The sequence below is a fragment of the Mauremys reevesii genome, linkage group 6 (assembly GCF_016161935.1).
Source record: "Mauremys reevesii isolate NIE-2019 linkage group 6, ASM1616193v1, whole genome shotgun sequence".
NCBI classification, from domain to species: Eukaryota; Metazoa; Chordata; order Testudines; family Geoemydidae; genus Mauremys; species Mauremys reevesii.
In genome coordinates, this window is record NC_052628.1 from 38,938,530 (window position 1) to 38,960,694 (window position 22,165).

The following is a 22,165-nucleotide window of genomic DNA, read 5'->3' on the forward strand; positions in this document are numbered from 1 at the left end:
GAAACAAGCACAGACTAGTGGGACCGCATAGTGTTGCAGGTCTGGGATGATTCCCAGTGGCTGCGAAACTTTTGCATGCATAAGGGCACTTTCATGGAACTTTGTGACTTGCTTTCCCCTTCCCTGAAGCCCAAGAATACCAAGATGAGAGCAGCCCTCACAGTTGAGAAACAAGTGGTGATAGCCCTCTGGAAGCTTGCAACGTGAGACAGCTACTGGTCAGTTGGGAATCAATTTGGAGTGGGTAAATCTACCGTGGGGGCTGCTATGATCCAAGTAGCCAACGCAGTCACTGAGCTGCTGCTATCAAGGGTAGTGACTCTGGGAAATCTGCAGGTCAGAGTGGATGGCTTTGCTGCAGTGGGGTTCCTTAACTGTGGTGGGGCGATAGATGGAACACATATCCCTGTCTTGGGACCGGACCACCTTGGCAACCAGTATGTAAACTGCAAGGGGTACTTTTCAATGGTGCTGCAAGCACTGGTGGATCATAAGGGAGGTTTCACTGACATCAACATGGGATGGCTGGGAGAGGTGCATGACGCTCGCATCTTCAGGAACTCTGGTCTGTTTGAACAGCTGCAGGAAGGAACTTACTTCCCAGACCAGAACATTACCATTGGGGATGTTGGAATGCCTATAGTTATCCTTGGGGACCCAGCTTACTCCTTAATGCCATAGCTCATGAAGCCATACACCCTGGACAGTAGTAAGGAGCAGTTCAACTATAGGCTGAGCAAGTGCAGAATGGTGGTAGAATGTGCATTTGGACGTTTAAAAGCTCGCTGATGCAGTTTACTGACTAGGTTAGACCTCAGCGAAACCAATATTCCCATTGTTATTAATGCTTGCTGTGTGCTCCATAATACCTGTGAGAGTAAGGGGGAGATGTTTATGGCAGGGTGGGAGGTTGAGGCAAATCGCCTGGTGGCCGATTATGCGCAGCTAGACACCAGGACGATTAGAAGAGCACAGCTGGGCGCCCTGTGCATCAGAGAAGCTTTGAAAACCATTTTTATGACTGGCCAGACTATGGTGTGACAGTTCTCTTTGTTTCTCATTGATGAAAACCCGCCCCTTGGTTGACTCTACTTCCCTGTAAGCTAACCAACCTCCTCCCTTCGATCACTGCTTTCAGAGGCAATAAAGTCATTATTTTTTCAAAGTCATGCATTCTTTATTAATTAATCACACAAATAGGGGTAGCCCGGGAGGCGTGGCTGAGGAGGGAAGCACCGGCTGGGGTGGTGGATGAGGGGAGGAGGGAAGGGCAAGGCCACACTACAGTTCAAAACTTAATGAATGCCAGCCTGGACAGTCCTCTGAGGTGGAGTGGCTGGGTGCCCGTAGCCTCCCCCTCTGTGCCCCCCCCCATGCGTGCACACATATTCTAGGGTGTCTGGGTGAGGAGGATATGGAACTTGGGGAGGAGGGCAGGCAGTTATACAGGGGCTGCAGTGGTGGTCTGTGCGCCTGCTGCCTCCTCCCTCCTCTCATCGCGTTCATTTAACGCTTTCCTGGACTCTGCCATTGTTTGCCTCCAGGCATTCTGCTGAGCTCTTTCAGTGCAGGAGGACTGCATGAGCTCTGAGAACATCTCGTTGCGAGTGCGGTTTTTTTTGCCTTCTAATTTGTGCTAGCTTCTAGGACAGAGATGATAGGGGGAGTGTAGAAACATTTGCAGCTGCGGGAAGGAAAAAACAGAGTAGTTTTTAAAAAGATTCGTTTTAGTGAACAAAGGGAAGACTATTTCACACTGAATCAAGTGATTCACATTACATAGCACATGTGCTTTCGGTACAAGGTCGCATTTTGCCTCTTATATTGAGTTCCTGCTGGTTTGGTGTGAGACATCACACACGCTCAGCTGGGCAACAGAATTCAGCTTGGAGGCAGCCATGGTAAGGCAAAGGGTTTCGGCTTCTTCAACCTTCATAAAGTGGGAACGGTTTCAAACAGCAGCACCCTCCTTTCCCATACCAAGCAAAGCCTGTTGGGTTGGCCATTTAAAAGGAGGGGCTGTGGTTTTAGGGTGAACGTGCAGCACAATCCAACCTTCCCCCTCCCCCATTCTCTGGGATGATCGCTTCACCTCCTTGTCCCCTGGCTTCAAACTCTGCTCTAAGAGTCACAAACTGATGCTGGTGACTGGCCCTCACTCTCATAGCCTGAAGTGCTTAGGTGAGGGTCACATCAGGGACAGGTGTTTGATTTCCCAGGACAAGAATTAAGGAGGAGAGAGAACACCCCAGGTATTTCCTCTTGGAGGCCCCTCTCTGCCCAGCATTGGTACAGCCTCAGTCGACTAGAGAGAGTTCCTTCCTCTCCAGGAGTGCTCTCCCGGCCTTATCTGGGGATAGAGATGGGAGGAGATCCCCTTTGCCATACCTCAAAGAGGGACAAATGCTTGTGGCATCCGCAACTGCCAAAACAGAGAATGACTTCCATATCAGAGTCCTTGGTATGGGACTCCTCAACCAAGAGGCTAGCCACTCAGGTACCAAAAGTAGTACACGTCCTTCAGCCCACTCCTCCCTGGTGCTGCCATCACATTTCAGGACAACTGCATCTGTATTTCTCCTCTGAGGTCCAGCAAGAGCCCCCACTCTAGGCTTCCAGCTCCCCATCATTGGCTCTCTTGATTGAAGACACTCATCTCTCTTCCTTCTGACTGGGCATTTCCAAGCTGCACAATCCCCTGATTATACTGTGAAACCTTCAGCAAAAGATAGGCTGCCTAAAGAGACCTCATTTGTCTTCTCTTCAGAGATGATACACAGTGTAATTGCCACAGGGTAAGTTATCACACAGCTCTTTCTAAGAAAGCATTAAAGGTGAAAACATTGAAAATAAAACACATTAGAAACAATAAAAGAACCTACACATATGTTAATAAGCTTATCAGAGATCACCCCAGCTCCAACATGGGTTCTGGCAGGTGAGCAGTCCTTCAAAAAACCCCACCCAAGAGTTTTCACAGATTCAGGTTCATAACACCCTTGGCTCATAACAAGAACCCTCATGATTCTGTAAGTCACTCATTTATCCAATTTGGGGCTCTGAAGAAACCGTGAGTAAGTAATCAGCCATACATTGGTGTTCTGCTCAAGGTTCAGCTTCAAAAAGATGGATTCGGAGGTGGGTCATTTGCATTCCTTCACTCAAGTTTCTCCTAGCAAATTCATTTCACACATATTGTCCCAAAAAGTCTTCTGGCGTTCCTAATACTTCCCAGAGATGGTTTTTCTCTGAAAGAAATTCCATACAATCCTATTATATTACATAAACTTCTGTATTTTTAATACAGTGGACTCCTAAAATACTTGAATTCAGTAAGGTTTAACTTAATCCCATAAGGTTTGTCTAGGATATTGCAGCATATTATATCTGTCACAGCCATATACTAGTGGCTTGACAAGGTCGGAGTGTTGATTCCAGGGCCATCAAGACGGATTACTTTCTTGTCACAGATGCTGAAGCCTCACCTCTGTTCCAAGCAAGGCACAGGCTCATTTCAATAGTGATTGCCTCAGAGGCATACACATCTGTGAAGGATCTCCTAAGCCTCTCAGTACCAGCCTTGCTGATTATTCAGGCTGACAGTGCCTTGCCAGACCTGTCACATGTGGTGCATACATTGATTCCCACTTCAGGATCTGTTATGGCACCAGCAACTTCTGGTACTACTTCCATCAATCTCAGTGCCAACTCCAAGACTGCTCTGCTGCAGCGCATGCTACCAATTGCTTGGAAGCCCCTGATGTCATCTGAATGGAATTTTTTGATCTAGAAACAATTGGCCCCTAGTATCACACCAGTCCCATCATTGGTCCTATTGGTTACACTGGGGAATGCCTCCAGCATCTAGAGCCTTGTCTCCTCTGTACTACAGAAATAAGTTCCCAAGAAGGGAAGTCTCTCTGATACCAAAAACCATCCGAAGTCAGTATCTGGCAACCAGTACACTACAGAAATAAATCCCTGAGGTTCTGTCAGGCACCGAGGGTCAGTACTGTTTGCTGCCGGTGTGACGGGTTGGATCACAGAAACCCCGTTGGGGCTGCCATCTGATGTGCCAAGACTATTTCTGCCCCTGCTAGGTATGAGATATACCTATCTCATAGAGCTGGAAGGGACCCCGAAAGGGGTCATTGAGTCCAGCTCCCTGCCTTCTCTAGCAGGACCAAGTCCTGATTTTGCCCCTAGCTGGCCCCCTCAAGGATTGAGCTCACAACCCTGGGTTTAGCAAACCAAAGCTCAAACCACTGAGCTATCCCTCCCACCCCAGACACACCAGTCTGGTCCAACACAGACCCTGGGTCTGAACCACATGCCCCAAAGCTGCAGACTTAACTGAAAGCAACTTAAGAAGCATTCCTGTCTTTAACACTCAGATGCCCAACTCCCAGTGGGGTCAAAACCCCAAATCGGTTTTACCCTCGATAAAGCTTATACAGAGTAAACTCATAAATTGTTCACCACCTATAACACTGATAGAGAGATATGCACAGCTGTTTGCTCCTCCTAGGTATTAATACATACTTTGGGTTAATTAATAAGTAAAAAGTGATTTTATTAAATACAGAAAGTAGGATTTAAGTGGTTCCAAGTAGTGACAGACAGAACAAAGTGAATTACCAAGTAAAATAAAATAAAACACACAATTCTGAGTCTAATCTAGTAAGAAAACTGAGTACAGATAAAAATCTTACCCTTAGAGAAATTCCAGTAAGCTTCCTTTTACAGATTAGTCTCCTTCTAGGCTGGGTCCAGCAATCACTCATACCCCTCTGAAGTTACTGTCTTTTGTTCCAGTTTCCTTCAGGTATCCTTGGGGGGTGGAAAGGCTATCTCTTTAGCCAGCTGAAGACAAAATGGAGGGGTTTCCTAGGGGTTTAAGTAGACTTCCTCTTGTGGGTGGAGACTCCCTCCTCTCTCCTATGCAAAGTCCAGCTCCAAGATGGAGTATTGGAGTCACATGGACAAGTCACATGTCCATGCATGATGGAGTTTCTTACCAGCCAAGCCAGTTATATCATATATACATTCATAAGCATATTCCCATGAAGCCTTATGGGGTACACCATCACAACCGGCTTCAGACAGGCCTCCAGCATCAATAGTGAAAGTCCAGCCCGAGGTGGGTTCTAACCTGCCTCCTCTGATCACATTGTCCTCTTCACCAGGTGAGGCCCTGGTATGAAAATCATCTTCTCTGGTAAGATGATTAAGTCCTACCAAAGAAGCTAGTACTCGGCAAACATCCAAATTGTTCTTTACATCCAAAAGAATTCACATGCATGCTATTAAGCTTTCCAGTTTCCAGAGATCCACCCAACTAGCTCCAACATGGGCTCTGGCAGGCAAGTCCTTCAAACCTGACCCCGCCCCCACCCCCCATGAGGCCTTTTGTGGTCAGAAGTTCATAACAGCCTCAACTTAGATTTAGAATGCTATCTTATGGGGCCTCAGTAGCCCAGGTCCTTCCAATGCTTCCCTAATATTGGAGCCCTCTGTGGACCAGAAGTCCAGTCTATTTGCTGGACCAGCAAGAAGGCTCTGAGTCATCTTAAATTCAGGCTATTTATTCAGTAGTCGTTTTTTAGTCTATTGGTCCCTGGAGAATCCATATTGGGTCTTTGAACTGCCCTCATGTAACAAGGGATCATCAAACAAAATGCTTCCTCCTCAGGGAAAAGCTTCAAAGGATGAGTTTGTAGGTGGGGGGTTGCAATCTCCTCTACCCCCATACTTCCTAGGAATTCCACTTCACACACATTGTCGTAAAAGATCAATTGTGTCTACTGTATTGTTCAGCGTAGTCTTTTGAAGTTCACATTATCTTCCAGAGATTGCATTAATCCTTCCTCCTAAAAAAATCCTTCCATCTATAAAATCCCATAATAGTACACAAAAATTGGCATTTATAATATAACCAATTCCAAAGATATTAAACTTAATTTAGTAGTTTAACTTAACTCTATAAGGTTTGCCCAGGATATTGTCATACCTGTCACAAGCACATTCAACCTCTATGGTTTTGTGGGAAATGTCCCTGTCGTGGAACATGTGCAGAACAGCAACGTGGCCCACACCTTTGCTAGATGATATGTGATTACTACCGCATCAAAGGAAGATGAGAATGTAAAAAAGCAGTTCTGTAGTCCTTCTTACAACGAGACTCTTAACCCCACCTCAAAGGGAAAGTTCTTGGGAGTCACCTAGTAATGGACATATGCAAAATCACTCGAAGAAGAAACATTCACCTTCTTGTAACTGTTGTTCTTCAAGATGTATTGCATATGTCCATTACCTGACCCACTCTCCATCCCCAGTGCATCGGAATCCATCATCTAAGAGCTTGGTACAGAGGAACAGAAGGATGGGCGGAGAGCTCCTTCTTTTATACTCTTGTCTCAGAGCATAAATTTTGATATAGAATTAAAAAATAGATAAATGAAAAATAGGCCATGTGAACTATAATACTATCTTGATGATCTATTCCTTATACTGATATCAAAGAACTGTGATCAAATGTGTATTAGAATAATGTATTCATTGATTGATTGTGAAAGATTTAATAACATTCAAAAGTCCATGGCAGGATCACTGAGCCCAAGATTAAAACAGAGATGCTACTGCATGAAAGATGTTAAACATGAGTGTGTTCCAGTCAAAGAAAAAATGTTGATTAATGCGTGATTAAGTGAAGCACAATATTGAAACAGTTAGATAATGTCAACATGAGATGTTGTGGTCAGCTCATCCTGCTAAGTGCTACGGTAACACAAGTAACAAATAATAATCCTTGATAATAGAAAGTATGAAGAAAACATTCAGAGCATCTATTCTGCTGTACCTAGAATTACTAGTAACATATGTTGTAATCTAACTCTGCAGTAGAGAAATTTTTTATATAACTGTTTGTAGGTGGATGCGCAGGAAAATTACTAAGATGGTACACGGTTTGATATAGATATATGTATTTGGTAGTTACCAGGTGAACTGCACTTCTGATCGTTCCTGGTCTCTTGGAGCTCACCTTCTCAGGGTCTGTGACCATCACCTTTTGCTTGGGATGGAAATCACATGATTCTCCCACTCTGACAGTTACTGGGTTGCAGTCTCCTGTGTAATCAACTGTGATTATCTCAGCAGATCTGAGTTAGGCTCAGACACTGCGCATCTAGATTGGCGGTGATGATCAGTAAGGCTAAGATTTTGTCATGGTTATTTTTAGTAAAAGTCACAGGCAGGTCACGGGCAATAAAAAATTCACAGAAGCCGTGACCTGTCTGACTTTTGCTGCTACGGCACCATGGGGGCTGGGACCTGAAGGGTTCCCCCTCCACCCACGACAACTTCCAGCTGCCAGGGGGACCCCCCTGCAGCCCACAGTAGCTGGGAACTGCATGGTGACCATATTTCCCAAAGAGAAAACTGGACACCCCCCACCACTTGCCCGAGACGTCCCCCTCCCTCCTCGTGAGGCTGTCACCTGTCACTGGAACCCCGAGGAGGCCCCCTCAGGAGTCTGTCACTGGAACCTTGCAGAGGGCTGCCTGTCACTGCTGTCGCTGGAACCCTGCCAGGGCCCTGCTGGCTGCCAGCTCCAGAGTCCCAGAGCCGCTGGGGCTGAGGCAGAGAATGTCACGGAGGTCTCTGGAAGTCATGGATTCCATGACTTCCCTGACCTCCGTGACCTCCGTGATGTAGGCTTAAGTAATCAGCAACCAAACAGCCTTCTTAAAGCAAAGAATAATTTATTTCATGCAAAAACATTTAAGAAAAAATTTATCATGAAAAACAAACAAGCCCAAACACAGTACCTGCTTCTCTCTAATGCACGGGAAGGCCCAATTCCTTTAGACTCACTCATAGAGCCTTGCACTCTATCAGCATGTCTCCTTAGACAGCTTCTTGGCAAGTGTCCCCACCATTGCAGGAATCAGCACCCTTTTTAACAGTTTGTAGTCCTTTTAATCTAGTAGATCTCAGCATTGCAAAGCAAGATTTACAGCATGTTGGGAAAAGGATAAAGGATCATTGAAGCTAACAGCTGGGCCCCATTGTCCATCCAGTGTGTACCTAGATCAAGGATGGGCAAACTTTTTGGCCCGAGGGCCACATCTGGGAATACAAATTGTATGGTGGGCCATGAATGCTCACAAAATTGGGGTTGGGGTGCAGAAGCAGGTGAGGGCTCTGGTTGCGGGTGCGGGCTCCAGGGACTAGAAATGAGGAGTTCAGGGTGCAGGAGAGGGCTCCGGGCTGAAGTGGGGGAGTGGAGTGTGGGGGAGTCTGGTTGGAGGAGCAGGCTCTGGGGTGGGGCTGGGTATGGGGAGTTTGATGTGTAGGAGGGTGCTCCGGGCTGGGACCAAGGAGTTCGGATGGCGAGAGGGGGATCAGGGCTGGGGCAGGGGGCTGGGGTGTGGGAAGGGGTGCAGGCTCCGCCTGGGGGTGCGGGCTCTGGTGTGGGGCTGGGGATGAAAGGTTTGGGGTGCAGGAGGGTGCTCTGGGCTGGGATTGAGGGGTTCGGAGGATGGGAGGGGGATCAGGGCTCAGGCAGGAGGTTGGAGCACGAGGTGAGGCTTAGGGGTGCAGGCTCCGGGCAGCGCTTACCTCAAGCGGTTCCCAGAAGGCATGTCTCTTCTCCGGCTGCTACGCAGAGGCGCGGCCAGGGGGCTCTGCATGCTGCCCCTTCTGCAGGCACCACCCCTGGTGAGTCTTGCCCACATGCTCAGGGTTTAACTGATCGCCAGATTTAGGGTCGAGAAGGAATTTTCCTCCAGGGCAGATTGGCAGAGGCCCTGGAGGTTTTTCACCTTCCGCTGCAGCATGGGGCACGGGTCACTTGCTGAAGGATTCTCTGCAGCTTGAGGTCTTCAAACCACGATTTGAGGTCTTTAATAACTCAGACATAGGTTAGGGATTTGTTACAGGAGTGGGTGGGTGAGATTCTGTGGCCTGCATTGAGCAGGAGGTCAGACTAGATGATCATAATGGTCCCTTCTGACCTTAGTCTGAGTCTATTGGCTGCAGTTTCTGGCCAATGGAAGCTTCGGGGGCGGTGCTTGGAATGGGGGCAGAGCTCAGAGCGGAGCCCCCTGGCTGCCCCTATACGTAGGAGCTGGAGGGGGGCCATGCCGCTGCTTCCGGGAGCCACGTGGAATGGGGAAGCCCCAGACCCTGCTCCCCAGCAGGAGCTTGAGGGTCAGATTAAAACGACTGGCCACCCTGACCTAGATTTTCTTAAATCTGAGAAGCCATTGTGTTGCTTCCCTGTTTGTATTTCTCAAAGCCCCAATAGAAGTCGGACCAATGCATTGACAGGAAAACCTTATAACCCAGCATTGAATAACTTCCCCTCCCTGACCAGGTCACTATAGGTACACAAATCATAAATTATATGTTTTTTTGATATGGCATTGTTCTTATACAATTTGGCACATGGGCAGTTGGTGCAACATTGTTATAATTCAATAGCACAACTTTTTTTTTCCATTGCATATCACATAATATAAGCTATAGGAATAAGACTTCAGTAGAAACTTCTTTTTTCCTCCTGCTTTTTCTTAATGTATTCTAGAACGGTTTCTTGCAACCTTCATTCAGTATTGTCACTATCGCTATTCGATAGCTGTGTGTTAGGAAAAAAAGCATTTCAGTATATGAACTAGTTGATGATCACACTACGTACCCCAATTTTAGTTTTGGGGTTCTTTTGACCTGAGCAGGCAATCGGCTTAGACCCTTAAATGGGGGGGGATCTCCCTAATCTTGGACATGAATTTTGTAAAATCTAATACTAATAGAAATGTCATTGTGAATCTTTTTTTAATTTAAGTGAAAACAGTTTAAATTTTCAGCACTTTCAGGCATTGCAAGATTATACAATCCCATGAGAATTTGGAACCTAAACTGAGAGTATAAATTAACTAGATACAAGTAGAACTGAATAGTCTTTCTTCATTGTCAAATCCAAAGTGCAATAAATAAACAGCATAATGAAAATAAATTGAATTTTTCTTTTTAAAAGTCGAAGGTAAATTTAGTAACAGGAAATTGTTTTAAAACATTTTGAAATTCCCAAACTATCTCTTTAATAAACTTATTAAAAAGATTTAATATTGCAGTATTACATGAAAAATAAGACTTGTTTGTTTTGAATTATATGCATTATGTGAGCCTGCAAGGTGATGGGCTAACCAACAGGAGGATATTAAGAATCAGGGTGTACTTTCTACAAAGGATTAAATGGGTTTTAGAAAAGATCCAAGCACTTGTTGAACAACACATCAATTTACAGACATTTCTAGTTATTTCTGTGGTTGAAAGAAATGTAAAATATAACCCATTTCAGGGGTGGGGGAAAAGCAAAACAAAGTCTATATGAAACCTCAAATCCATAATTTGAATACAGTAACTAGACACAAAGCTGTGTTATCTGGCACTTTATCGACCAGAAAACTCTATTAACCAACATTTCTGCTATCTCCCAGTACTAGACTTCAGTCTAGTAACCGGGACTAGTATACTGCCCAGGAGGTTATGCAATTGCACATTCTGCACTCTCCTTTTATGCAAAAGAGGCAGAAGACACATAGGCAAGCTGATAAAAGGGACTTACGCAAAAAAGCAGCTTCCAGGGTGTGTCATTGGGTCATTACAGATTCAGCCCAATCTCCTACACCTTCTACGTCTACGGTGATAATTGATGTTGCTATTGATGACCTTGAGGCACTGCAAGATCCTGAAGTGCCTTTTGAATCATCAAAGAAAGATTAAATGATGTTCAGTATAGTTTTAGTGTTAAGTGTATTTTTAGTGATCTGGGTGTACGCCATGCACTGCCCATAGTGATATGTAGTGTCATAAGATAGCTTACTGTATAGAAAACTTTACCTGTATACACTAAGCGCTTCAAGAAACCAACTACTCTGCAGTGCAGTACTACTACTGCATTAGTGAGTACCTGCATATTATTTTATACTTTATTAATTTTATTGTGTTCTGATTCTTTGAAAATTGGTATTCTATTGGTAATGTATAACTCTTAGTTAACTGGAATTTTTGACTAATTAGCACCCCACCCCCATTTCTCCAACATGCCAGATAACAAACCTTTGCTGTAGTATCATGTTCTCTTGTATTATTATTTCTATTACTATAGCACCAGGGAAAAAATAGTTTTGCCAAGGGGGAAGAGAGGGTGGGCACTGTAGGATAATCTCAAATCATACAGTATCTTGTAGTCTATTCAACAAAAACTGCAATCTTCCATTTCTACCTTGAAAGAATTTCTAGAGTCTAATACATTCTGTGTGAAGGTTTATAGTTAGTCAAAAGTAGTTTTTCTGGGTTGGCCTTGTCCAGTGTTTTAATAAATTTTCCCAATCCTCTTAGCTAAATTGCTTCTCTAATCCCTCTACAGGTTTCTTTCAGTTTAAATATTTTATCAGAACCTTCAGCAAGTAAAATGAAGCCATACAGAGATGCAAGGTTAGACAAATTTTCTAATCTGCTTTTGAAAGATGAAGTATCAGATTATCTCTGGTATATTATCAAAACAATGCCTCAGTTGTGAATATTGCCAAAATTCAGACAACGTAGGGCAATCTGAGCTTGTAAATAAAGAGAGGATTTAAAATCTTGGTTATGATTAGGGCTGCAGATTTTTCTCAGCACTTCTATAGCAAAAATCATGGAGACCTTAAAAAAAGGTCACAGTTTAGGGAGGAAATAGTGTGTAAAGTCACGGGTATGAAAATTCAATTATTGCTGTAAATACAATATACATAAATCACACCACTGCCACCTTCTCACTCCACCAAGGGGCACTGACCACTTGCAGCAGCACCCTCCACCTTGACACTGCAACCCTAATCGCTGCCTGGTGAGGAGGGGAGTGAAGGAGCAAGCCCTCCCCACACTTATTCTGTAATGCATAGGGTAGCAGCACCACTCAGGTTTGGCCCAGCTGCCCCTCCTTCATGACAGAGCATCCGTTTGCCTCACATGCTAGATGCTTTAGAATGTTAATTTGGCAGTGTGGCCCTGATCTTGTAAAGAATTACCTGCTTGGTTAACTTTATTCATTGTGAGTAGTCCTACTCAGTGAGCAAAATTTCAACACATATAATACATATAAGTTTAAACACATATAAGTCTTTGTAAGATCTGGACCAGTGTGGTATCTACGACCTCTCCCTATAAGTCACTCTACCCCACTAAATTGTATTATATGGCTGGTAAGTTAAGGGAATGATGTTGGATCCAAGCATTCAAATTGGATATACTGTGTTAAGTATACTGAAATTGACACATACCCAGCAGTAGGGAAAATCTGAGAAGCAATGATAATGTAAGATGTTGAGATAGTAGTGGTCAGCAAATTATACATGAATTTGCAGTGTGTTATGGCTGTTTTAAAAAAAAGTGTGATTGTGTGCTTCAGAGGCAGTACTCATGAAGCAAAGGAATATTAGTTCCTTCATTTACATGTCTGATGTGAGTGCACCTGAATACTCCTGGGGGAATTCTGTGCCACTGCACATGCAGAATTTGTGCAGAAATTAATAGGTTTTGCGCAGAATTTCCTTTTTCTCCAAAGCAATGGGCTGCGAATTTGCTGGCCACCCCTAGGGGTTGCTGGACCCAAAAGAGCGCACACGCAAGTAGAAGACATTGCTGTGGGGAAGGAACTGGAGGCTTTCCGGCAGCTGCATTTCTCAGCACACCCTGAAGAAAGGAGGTGACGTGCAGAAATCTCCACACAAGCCCAGTACCCAGCATAAGGCTTTCTTCCTCTGGATCACTTGGCTCTGCTGGAGGTGAGGGAGTGCAAGTGTCTGGGTGGGGATGTGGGGGGTGGTGCACCTGGGGTCTGAGTGGGTGGAGGTGCAATTGTCTGGCTGGGGGGGTGCAGCTGGGCTCGTGGGGGGGGGTGCAAGTGCCTGGGCTGGGGAGTGGGGAGCTAGTTGCAACCGGCTGCTCTTCCTGCAAGCAGTGGACAAAACAGGCGGCTGCCAAAGGACATTAGAAGGGAGCATTTCACAACTTTAAACAAGCATGTTCCCTAATTGATCAGCAACGTTAACCAGGACGAATTTAAGTCAGGAGTTCCTGTAATTGAAACTGGCGTGATTATATTGTGTTATTTTGACAAATAAAATTGCTGAATTTTGCAGAATTTTAAAATATTGTGCACATAATTTTTAAATTTTTGGTGCATAATTCCCCCAGGAGGAAGGACCTGAATTATTGCATTCAGTTCATGGCCGCTTGTGAGAAAGACAATGAAAAATTAGAGAGTTTGGAGAAGAGTAACAAATGATCAGAGGATTAGAAGGACTCATTTAAGAACAAAAGGTTTTGCTTTGTTTTAAGTTGTATATAGATATCAATACATAGATTAGTTTATCTGTTAGTGTGCCACTTAATGTGAACACCAAGAAGAGAGAAGAATTTTTAAAGTTTCAAATGAACATGTATAAGAAGGACTAACCAGGAGGATCTCAGGACTTGTCTACACTTGAAACGCTGCAGCAACACAGCTGTAGCAGTACATCTGCGCTGCTGTAGCACGTCACTGTAGACACTCACTACTGCAACAGGAGGGGTTCTTTTGTCAGCATAATTAATCCTCCTTCCCAAAAGGCAGTAGCAAGGTTGATGGAAAAGTTCTTTTGTTGACCCAGTATTATCTACACCGGGGAGGTAATACATTGCTGGGGTGGGTGGATTTTTCACACCCTTAAGTGATGTGGCTCAGTCAACTTAACTTTTGTTTGTAGACCTGACCTAAGACATTGAAGTAAAATATCAGGAAAAACTTCTCAACATTGAATTATACTAGGCTGCCAAACAGTCTCCCAAGGAGATAGTGGATGTCCATTCACTTGAAATGTTTAATTGACTGGACTAAATATTAGAAAATGTATTGTAACAACTTTCAGTTGGCAGAGAAATAAATTTTGATAATAAATGGATCTTTTCGCTTTCTAACTTCTGTATTCATTGTAATATCCCAACATGCGGTTCTGATTCATCCCTGCTTGATGTGTATTTTTTCAACAAAAATTTAAATAGGTGACATGGCCCAGTGATGATGTTTTTTTCTCTTTGACTGATAATCAGTGAAAGTGACTCATCAGACTTGCTGGCAGTAGGGTACAAAAGGCCTCCCATGTTCCCTCTCCAGTTTGAGGTCTGGGGTGAGAGATTCTGCACCTCTGTGTAGACTTGTATACATGATATTCTGCAGTTTGTACAACTCAGTCTCAAATACTTGGGACTTGGAAAGGAGCCAAAATTAGGCATTTCGGTATAGTTGTATGTTTGGTACTCCAAAAAAAATCCTCTTTTTAATAAGATTAAATTTTGCAAGTTATTAGGCATATAAACATCTTTATATTGCTTTGTTTTGAGGAAATAAAAACCTACCAATTTATTTCACTTTTAAAATTTAACTACTGCTTCTGGTTGCCCAAATGTTCAAAGTTTTTTATCGCCAACAAACAGTATGCTCATATCTAGCCATAATTTAGTTCTTATGATTGGTCATGTTTGATTACCTATCTGAATTTTAATGCACATAATAAATTTATTTGCATTTAAATTTGCAGAATAAATGTTGGTGCATCGAGACTCTTTTTAATCCACAGACTAAGAAATAATATCTGTGTGTCTTAAAAACAGCTTCTTATCACAAAAAATAATTGCTTGTTTGTAGTGAGAGATCTTTCCATTACCACCTGATTTCTCTTAATCTTTTGGGAAGAGTATGTGGGATGGACATTGGGATCTCTTCTCAGTACACGTGAGCTGTGACATACTTTATCAGATTCATAGATTTTAAGGACAGAATGTACCATTGGATCTTCTTGTCTGACCTCCTGCATATCATTAAATTTCACCAGTTATTCCTGTATTGTGTAATCAGTGCACTGACCCACAGGAACCCTCCTACCAACACTACAAGAAGAATTCTGTGTGGACTCCTCCTGACGGTCAAAATGACAGACTGGACTTCTACACAGAGTGCTTCCGCAGACGTGCACAGGCTGAAATTGTGAACAAACAGCATCACTTGCCCCATAACCTCAGCTGTACAGAATGCAAAACCATCCACAGCCTCAGAAACAACTCTGACGTTATAATCAAAGGGGCTGAAAAAGGAGGTGCTGTAGTCATAATGAACAGGTCGGATTACAAACAGGAGGCTGCCAGGCAACTCTCCAACACCACATTCTACAGGCCACTATCCTTTGAGCCCACTGAGGAGTACCAAAAGAAATGACACCATCTGCTCAAAAAACTCCCTGCTATAGCACAGGAACAAATCTACACAGACACACCCCCAGAACCCCGACCAGGGGTATTCTATTTGCTACCCAAGATCCATAAACCTGGAAACCCTGGACGCCCCATCATCTCAGGCATCAGTACTCTTACAGCAGGATTATCTAGCTATTTGGACTCTCTCCTCAGACCCTACGCTACCAGCGCTACCAGCACTCCCAGCTATCTTCGAGACACCACCGACTTCCTGATTGATGATCTTCCTGAAAACACCATCCTGGCTACCATGGATGTAGAAGCTCTTTACACCAATATGACTTAGAACAAAGTTTCCTCAGCTCTCGTCCCCTAGCGCCCCTCCTCTACTTGCGCTACATTGATGACATCATCATCATATGGACCTACGGGAAGGAGCCCTTGAAGAATTCCACCTGGATTTCAACAATTTCCACCCCACCATCAACCTCAGCCTGGACCAGTCCACACAAGAGACCCACTTCCTGGACACTACAGTGCAAATAAGTGATGGTCACATAAACACCACCCTGTACAGGAAACCTACTGACCACTTTACTTACTGTGATGGAGCAGGGGCTGTCTGTGTGGGAGATGGGAGAGCCAGAGAGCAGTTTAGGTGAGAGACAGGTAGTCAGCCTGTAACATGAGTTAGGACGGGGGAGGGGAGCTAGACAAAGGATAAGAGCTGAGTGGAGAGGGTGAGGTCAGTTTTCGGTTTGGAGCTTGGGGGGAGAGTTCAGGGAATCCCATGCTGGGAACCAAGCTCCCTGAACCCCCAGAAGGACTCGATTGAGGGGTCCTGGTTGTGCTGTAACCTGTGTTCCTGTTGTCCAATAAACCTTCTGCTTTACTGGCCGGCTGAGAGTCACTGTGAGTCCCAGGAAGAGGGGTGCAGGGCCAGACTCCCCCACACTCCGTGACAACTGGTGGCAGCGGTGGGACCTACTGCACCCCATGGACAGCGCTTCCTGCAGTAAGTGACTGGGGAGCAGCAAAGCGAAGGGGGACTGACGGGAACCAGGTGGGCTGAAGAGACAGAGACAGACAGTTTCGGGAGGCGATTAACCCCTGGGAGTGTGTGCCCAGTGAGAAGGACTTTGCAGTAACAGGGTCCCCCGGGGGGATTGCAGGAGCAGTCCCAGGGGCGGAGGAGTCTGCAGCTCGACCCTGGCAGAGAGGTGGTGACCTGAAGAAGGGCTGGTGCACGAGGGGTCTCCTTGGAACCGGTGGGAAGCTGAGAGCACAGGCCAGCAAGTGTCAGCAGGAAGATGTATGCTAAGCACCTTAAGAAAGACCTGGTGGAGCTGTGCAGGCAGAGGGGGCTGTGCATTGGGAGGTCCACCAAAGACCAGCTAATTGCCCAACTGGAGGAGACGAATCGCTTGGGTGAACCGGGCCCTGTCCCAGAGGGAAGCCGCCCAGCGGACACAGTGGGGGCCCCGGGGCCTGACATGGCTGGGGGGGGCCAGACTGCTGCCGAGGACACCCCGAGACCCTGCCCCCGTATACCTAGGGGAGGGGTTGGGGGAAGTCCAGCGAATACCGAGGGCTCAGCGGCCAGCAGGGGATCGTCCCGGCGGAGCTCCCTGTCCCTGGAGCGGATGCGGCTGGAATATGACAGGGAGGCGCTCGAGTTAAGGAGGCAAGAACTGAAGGAGCGGGAGAACCAGCGTAAACACGAGGAGAACCAGCGCCAGCGTGAGCTGGAGGAGAAGGAGAACCAGTGTAAACACGAGGAGAACCAGCGCCAGCGGGAGCTGGAGGAGAAGGAGAAGCAGCGTAAACATGAGCTGGACCTGGCCCAGCTGAAAAGCAGTGAGGCCTCTGCTGCGGTGAGTGAGGGGGGACCCAAGCCTACAAAGAGCTTTGATAAGAGCTTCCTGGCCCAGCGTAAGGAGGGGGAGGACATAGATACCTTCCTGACGGCCTTTTGAGAATGCCTGCGAGCTGCACAGGGTTGACCCTGCAGACAGGATCCCGTTTCTCACCCCCTTACTGGACTCCACAGCCGTGGAGGTGTACAGCCGAATGAAAGGCGTGGAGGCAGGGGACTACAACCTGTTCAAACAGGCCCTGCTCCGCGAGTTTGGGCTGACGCCTGAGATGTACCGGAAGAGGTTCCGGAGTCAACATAAAACCCGGGAGGTCACATACCTACAACTGGTCAACCGGGTGCAGGGATATGCCCGCAAATGGACAGCTGGGGCCTAAACTAAAGAGGACCTGCTTGACCTATTCATACTAGAGCACCTGTATGCACAGTGCCCACCCGACCTGAGGCTGTGGTTGATGGACCAGAAGCCGGAGAACCCGCAGCACGCAGGCCAGCTGGCCGACCAATTTGTGGACAGTCGGGCAGGGGATAGCAGGGAGGAGTCTCGAAGGAGCAGGTCTGCCTCAACGCAGAGAGAAAGTCACCATGGGACCTCCCAGCGGGGGCCTATGGAGAACCCCCACCAAAGGGGAACATCCAGCATCAGGTCCATCCGACCCCCTCGAGGGGACCCACGAGACATGGGCTGCTATCACTGTGGCCAACGAGGCCACATACGGGCCCAGTGCCCTAAGCTCAGGGACAAACAGAGCAGACCCAACCCGCAGAGGGTTGACTGGGTAAAGACCCAATCGGATGAGGGGCAACATTCCCAGGAAAGGGGGGCTGGCAGCGTTCCACCTGGGAAGGAGGGAGGAGGGCCTCAGGTCAGCTCCTCTGGGGGGCTGGATGCTCCAGACACAGGGTTTTTGGTTTACAGGGTGGGCACAGGGCTGCCCCTCCGGAAACAGTGCCTTGTTTCCCTGGAGGTGGATGGGAGGAAGGTCACTGGGTACTGGGACACGGGCGCAGAGGTGACACTGGCCCGGCCCGAGGTGGTGGCCCCAGATTGGATGGTGCCTGACACCTACCTGACCCTGATGGGCGTGAGCAGGACCCCATTCAAGGTGCCCGTGGCGAGGGTGCACCTGAAGTGGGGGGCCAAGGAGGGCCCCAAGGACGTGGGGGTACACCCACATTTGCCCACAGAGGTGCTAATGGGGGGGACCTTGAGGACTGGCCCAGCAACGCCCGGGGTGCCCTGGTCGTGACCCGTAGTCAGAGTCAGCGCAGGGCACTGCGCCCTGACAACAGTGAAGGTACCCTGCCCGAGCCGCAGGACCCAGCTGGTGAGAGAAAGCAGGTCCCCATCCCTGTCCCAGCTGCCGAGTTCCAAGCCGAGTTGCAGAAAGATCCCTCCTTGCGGAAGCCCAGGGACCGGGCTAAACTCAGTGCAGTACAGACCATGAAGAGAGGTTGCAAGGAGAGGTTCCTGTGGGAGAAGGGGTTCCTGTACCGAGAATGGGCTCCCCCCAGGGAAGTGGAGTCATGGGGGATCAGGAGGCAGCTGGTGGTTCCCCAGAAGTTTCACCACAAGCTGTTGTACCTGGCCCATGACATCCCCCTCGCAGGGCACCAGGGAATCCAGCGCACCAGGCAGAGGCTGCTACAGAACTTTTACTGGCCTGGGGTCTTTACCCAGGTCCGACAGTATTGCCAATCCTGTGACCCCTGCCAAAGGGTGGGGAAGGCCTGGGACAAGGGGAAGGCAGCTTTGAGGCCTTTGCCCATCATAGAAGAACCTTTCCAGAAGGTGGCCATAGACATGATGGGACCTCTCAGCAAGGCGACCCGGTCAGGGAAGAAACACATCCTGGTGGTGGTAGATTTCGCCAGTCGCTACCCCGAGGCGGTGGCCTTGTCCTCTACCAAAGCAGACACCGTGGCAGATGCGCTGCTGACCATTTTCAGCCGGGTGGGGTTCCCCAAGGAAGTCTTAACGGACCAGGGGTCCAACTTCATGTCGAACCTGCTCCAGTCCCTGTGGGAGAAATGTGGGGTCCAACCCAACTGGGCCTCAGCGTATCACCCCCAGACCAACGGGCTGGTGGAGAGGTTCAACGGGACGCTGAAGATGATGCTAAAAACATTTATGCACCAGCACCCACAGGGCTGGGACAAGTACTTACCTCACCTGCTGTTTGCATACAGGGAGGTACCCCAGGAATCTACCGGGTTCTCGCCTTTCGAACTGTTGTATGGAAGGCGGGTAAGGGGGCCCCTGGACCTGATGAGAGACGAATGGGAGGGGAAGGCCGCTCCCGATGGAGAGTCGGTGGTGGAGTATGTCGTGACCATCCGGGAAAGATTTGCCGAGGTCATGGGCCTGGCCAGGGAGAATCTGGCCCGGGCCCAGAGGAAGCAGAAGGTCTGGTACGACCGTACGGCGTGGGCCCGCGCCTTCGCCACCGGGGATCAAGTGATGGTTCTCATCCCCGTGAGAAAGAACAAACTCCAGGCCGCCTTGGAAGGACCCTTTAAGGTTATCAAGCAACTAAATGAGGTAAACTGTGTGGTGGAGCTGTCAAACCGGGCGCACCACCGCCAGATGTACCATCTGAATATGATGAAGCCATACTATGACAGGGGGAATATGGTGTTGGCCTTGTGTAGACATTGGGAGGAGCGGGGAGAGGACCCTTTAGTGGATCTATTCCCAGGGACAAAAGCTGGTCCCCCCCCTGGAGGTGATCCCCCTCTCTGATCAGCTGACCCCAGCCCAGCACGCTGAGATCAGAGGGGTGCTGCATCTGTACCGACAGCTGTTTTCCAACCAGTCTGGACGCACTAATTTGACTGTCCACCGGGTACAGACCGGGTCCCACCCCTCTATACGATGCTCCCATTTTTGGGACACGGGAAAAACTGCCCAAGACCTAGAAAGAGAGGTCAGGGACACGCTGGCCTTGGGGGTGATCCAGCCATCCGCCAGCCCCTGGGCCTCACCAGTGGTGCTGGTCCCCAAGAAGGACGGGTCGATCCGGTTCTGTGTGGACTATCGAAAGCTCAATGCCATCACTGTATCGGATGCCTACCCCATGCCCAGGCCTGACGAGCTCCTAGACAAGCTGGGAGGCGCTCGGTACCTCACCACCATGGATCTTACAAAGGGCTACTGGCAAGTGCCGCTGGACGCAGATGCCAGGCTGAAATCGGCCTTCATTACCCCTCTGGGGCTCTACGAGTTTCTGACCCTGGCCTTCGGCCTCAAGGGAGCGCCGGTCACCTTCCAGCGTCTGGTGGATCAGCTACTGAAGGGGATGGAGAGTTTTGCCGTGGCATATATTGACGACATCTGCATCTTCAGCCAGACCTGGGAGGACCACATGTCCCAGGTTAGACAAGTGCTGGACCGACTCTGGGAGGCTGGGTTAACCGTAAAGGCTGAGAAGTGCAAGGTGGGGATGGCTGAAGTATCTTACCTGCGCCATTGGGTGGGGAGCGGCTGCCTAAAGCCGGAACCAGCCAAGGTGGCGGTTATCAGAGACTGGCCCGCTCCCCAAACCAAGAAGCAGGTCCAGGCCTTTATCGGGATGGCGGGGTACTATCGAAGGTTCGTGCCCCACTTTAGCGCCATAGCCGCCCCCATCACTGAGCTGTGCAAGAAGGGGAAGCCAGACAAGGTGGTCTGGACTGAGCAGTGCGAGGAGACTCTCCGGGCGCTGAAGGAGGCTCAGGTTAGTGGCCCAGTTCTGGCAAACCCAGATTTTGACAAGCCCTTTATGGTGTTCACCGACGCCTCAGACACGGGGCTGGGGGCGGTGGTGATGCAGGAGGATGAAAAGGGGGAGAGAGACCCCATCGTGTACCTGAGCAAGAAGTTGCTACCCCGGGAGCAGAACTACGCGGCCATCGAGAAGGAATGCCTGGCCATGGTGTGGGCCCTTAAGAAACTGGAGCCCTATCTCTTTGGGCGCCACTTCACCATGTACACCGACCACTCTCCCCTGACCTGGCTACACCAGATGAAAGGAGCCAACGCCAAGCTCCTGAGGTGGAGCCTGCTCCTGCAGGACTGTGACATGGATGTGGTCCATGTGAAGGGAAGTGCCAACCTGATAGTGGATGCGGTGTCCCGTAGAGGGGGCCCTGAACTTCCCCGGGTCACTGGGCAGAGTGACCCCGCTCAGTTCAGTCTCGAAGGGGGGAGAGATGTGATGGAGCAGGGGCTGTCTGTGTGGGAGATGAGAGAGCCAGAGAGCAGTTTAGGTGAGAGACAGGTAGTCAGCCTGTAACATGAGCTAGGAGGGGGGAGGGGAGCTAGACAAAGGATAAGAGCTGAGTGGAGAGGGTGAGGTCAGTTTTCAGTTTGGGGCATGGGGGGAGAGTTCAGGGAATCCCACGCTGGGAACCAAGCTCCCTGAACCCCCAGAAGGACTCGATTGAGGGGTCCTGGTTGTGCTGTAACCTGTGTTCCTGTTGTCCAATAAACCTTCTGCTTTACTGGCTGGCTGAGAGTCACTGTGAGTCCCAGGAAGAGGGGTGCAGGGCCAGACTCCCCCACACTCCGTGACACTTACCTACATGCCTCCAGCTTCCATCCAGGACACATCACATGATCCATTGTCTGCAGCCAAGCCCCAAGATACAACTGAATTTGCTCCAATCCCTCAGACAGAGACAAACACCTACAAGATCTTTATCAAGCATTCTTAAAACTACAATACCCACGTGGGGAAGTGAAGAAACAGATTGACAGAGCGAGATGGGTACCCAGAAATCACCTATTACAGGACAGGCCCCACAAGGAAAATAACAGAAAACCACAGGCCATCATGGACAGCCCCAAGCTAAAACCTCTCCAGCACATCATCAACGATCTACAACCTATCCTGGAAAATGATCCCCCACTCTCTCAGACCTTGGGAAGGCAGGCCAATCCTTGCCTAGAGACAGCCCCCCAATCTGAAGCAAATACTCACCAGCAACTACACACCACACCACACCACAGAAACACTAATCCAGGAACCA

The 22,165-nt window shown here is 48.2% G+C and overlaps 1 protein-coding gene across 5 annotated transcripts in view; it reads left to right on the forward strand.

Annotated features, from left to right (window-relative positions):
- CWC27 (CWC27 spliceosome associated cyclophilin) overlaps positions 1 to 22,165 on the forward strand; it is a 214,709-nt gene that overhangs the window by 126,133 nt on the left and 66,411 nt on the right. The window contains exon 12 of one of the 5 annotated variants that reach the window (XM_039544101.1): positions 11,435 to 11,546. The exons of the other annotated variants lie outside the window; for them this stretch is intronic. Coding sequence (XP_039400035.1) covers positions 11,435 to 11,478 — 44 coding nt within the window. The 3' untranslated portion in view covers positions 11,479 to 11,546. Of the gene's footprint in view, positions 1 to 11,434; positions 11,547 to 22,165 lie in introns of those variants that run through there. 5 annotated transcript variants of the gene reach the window in all.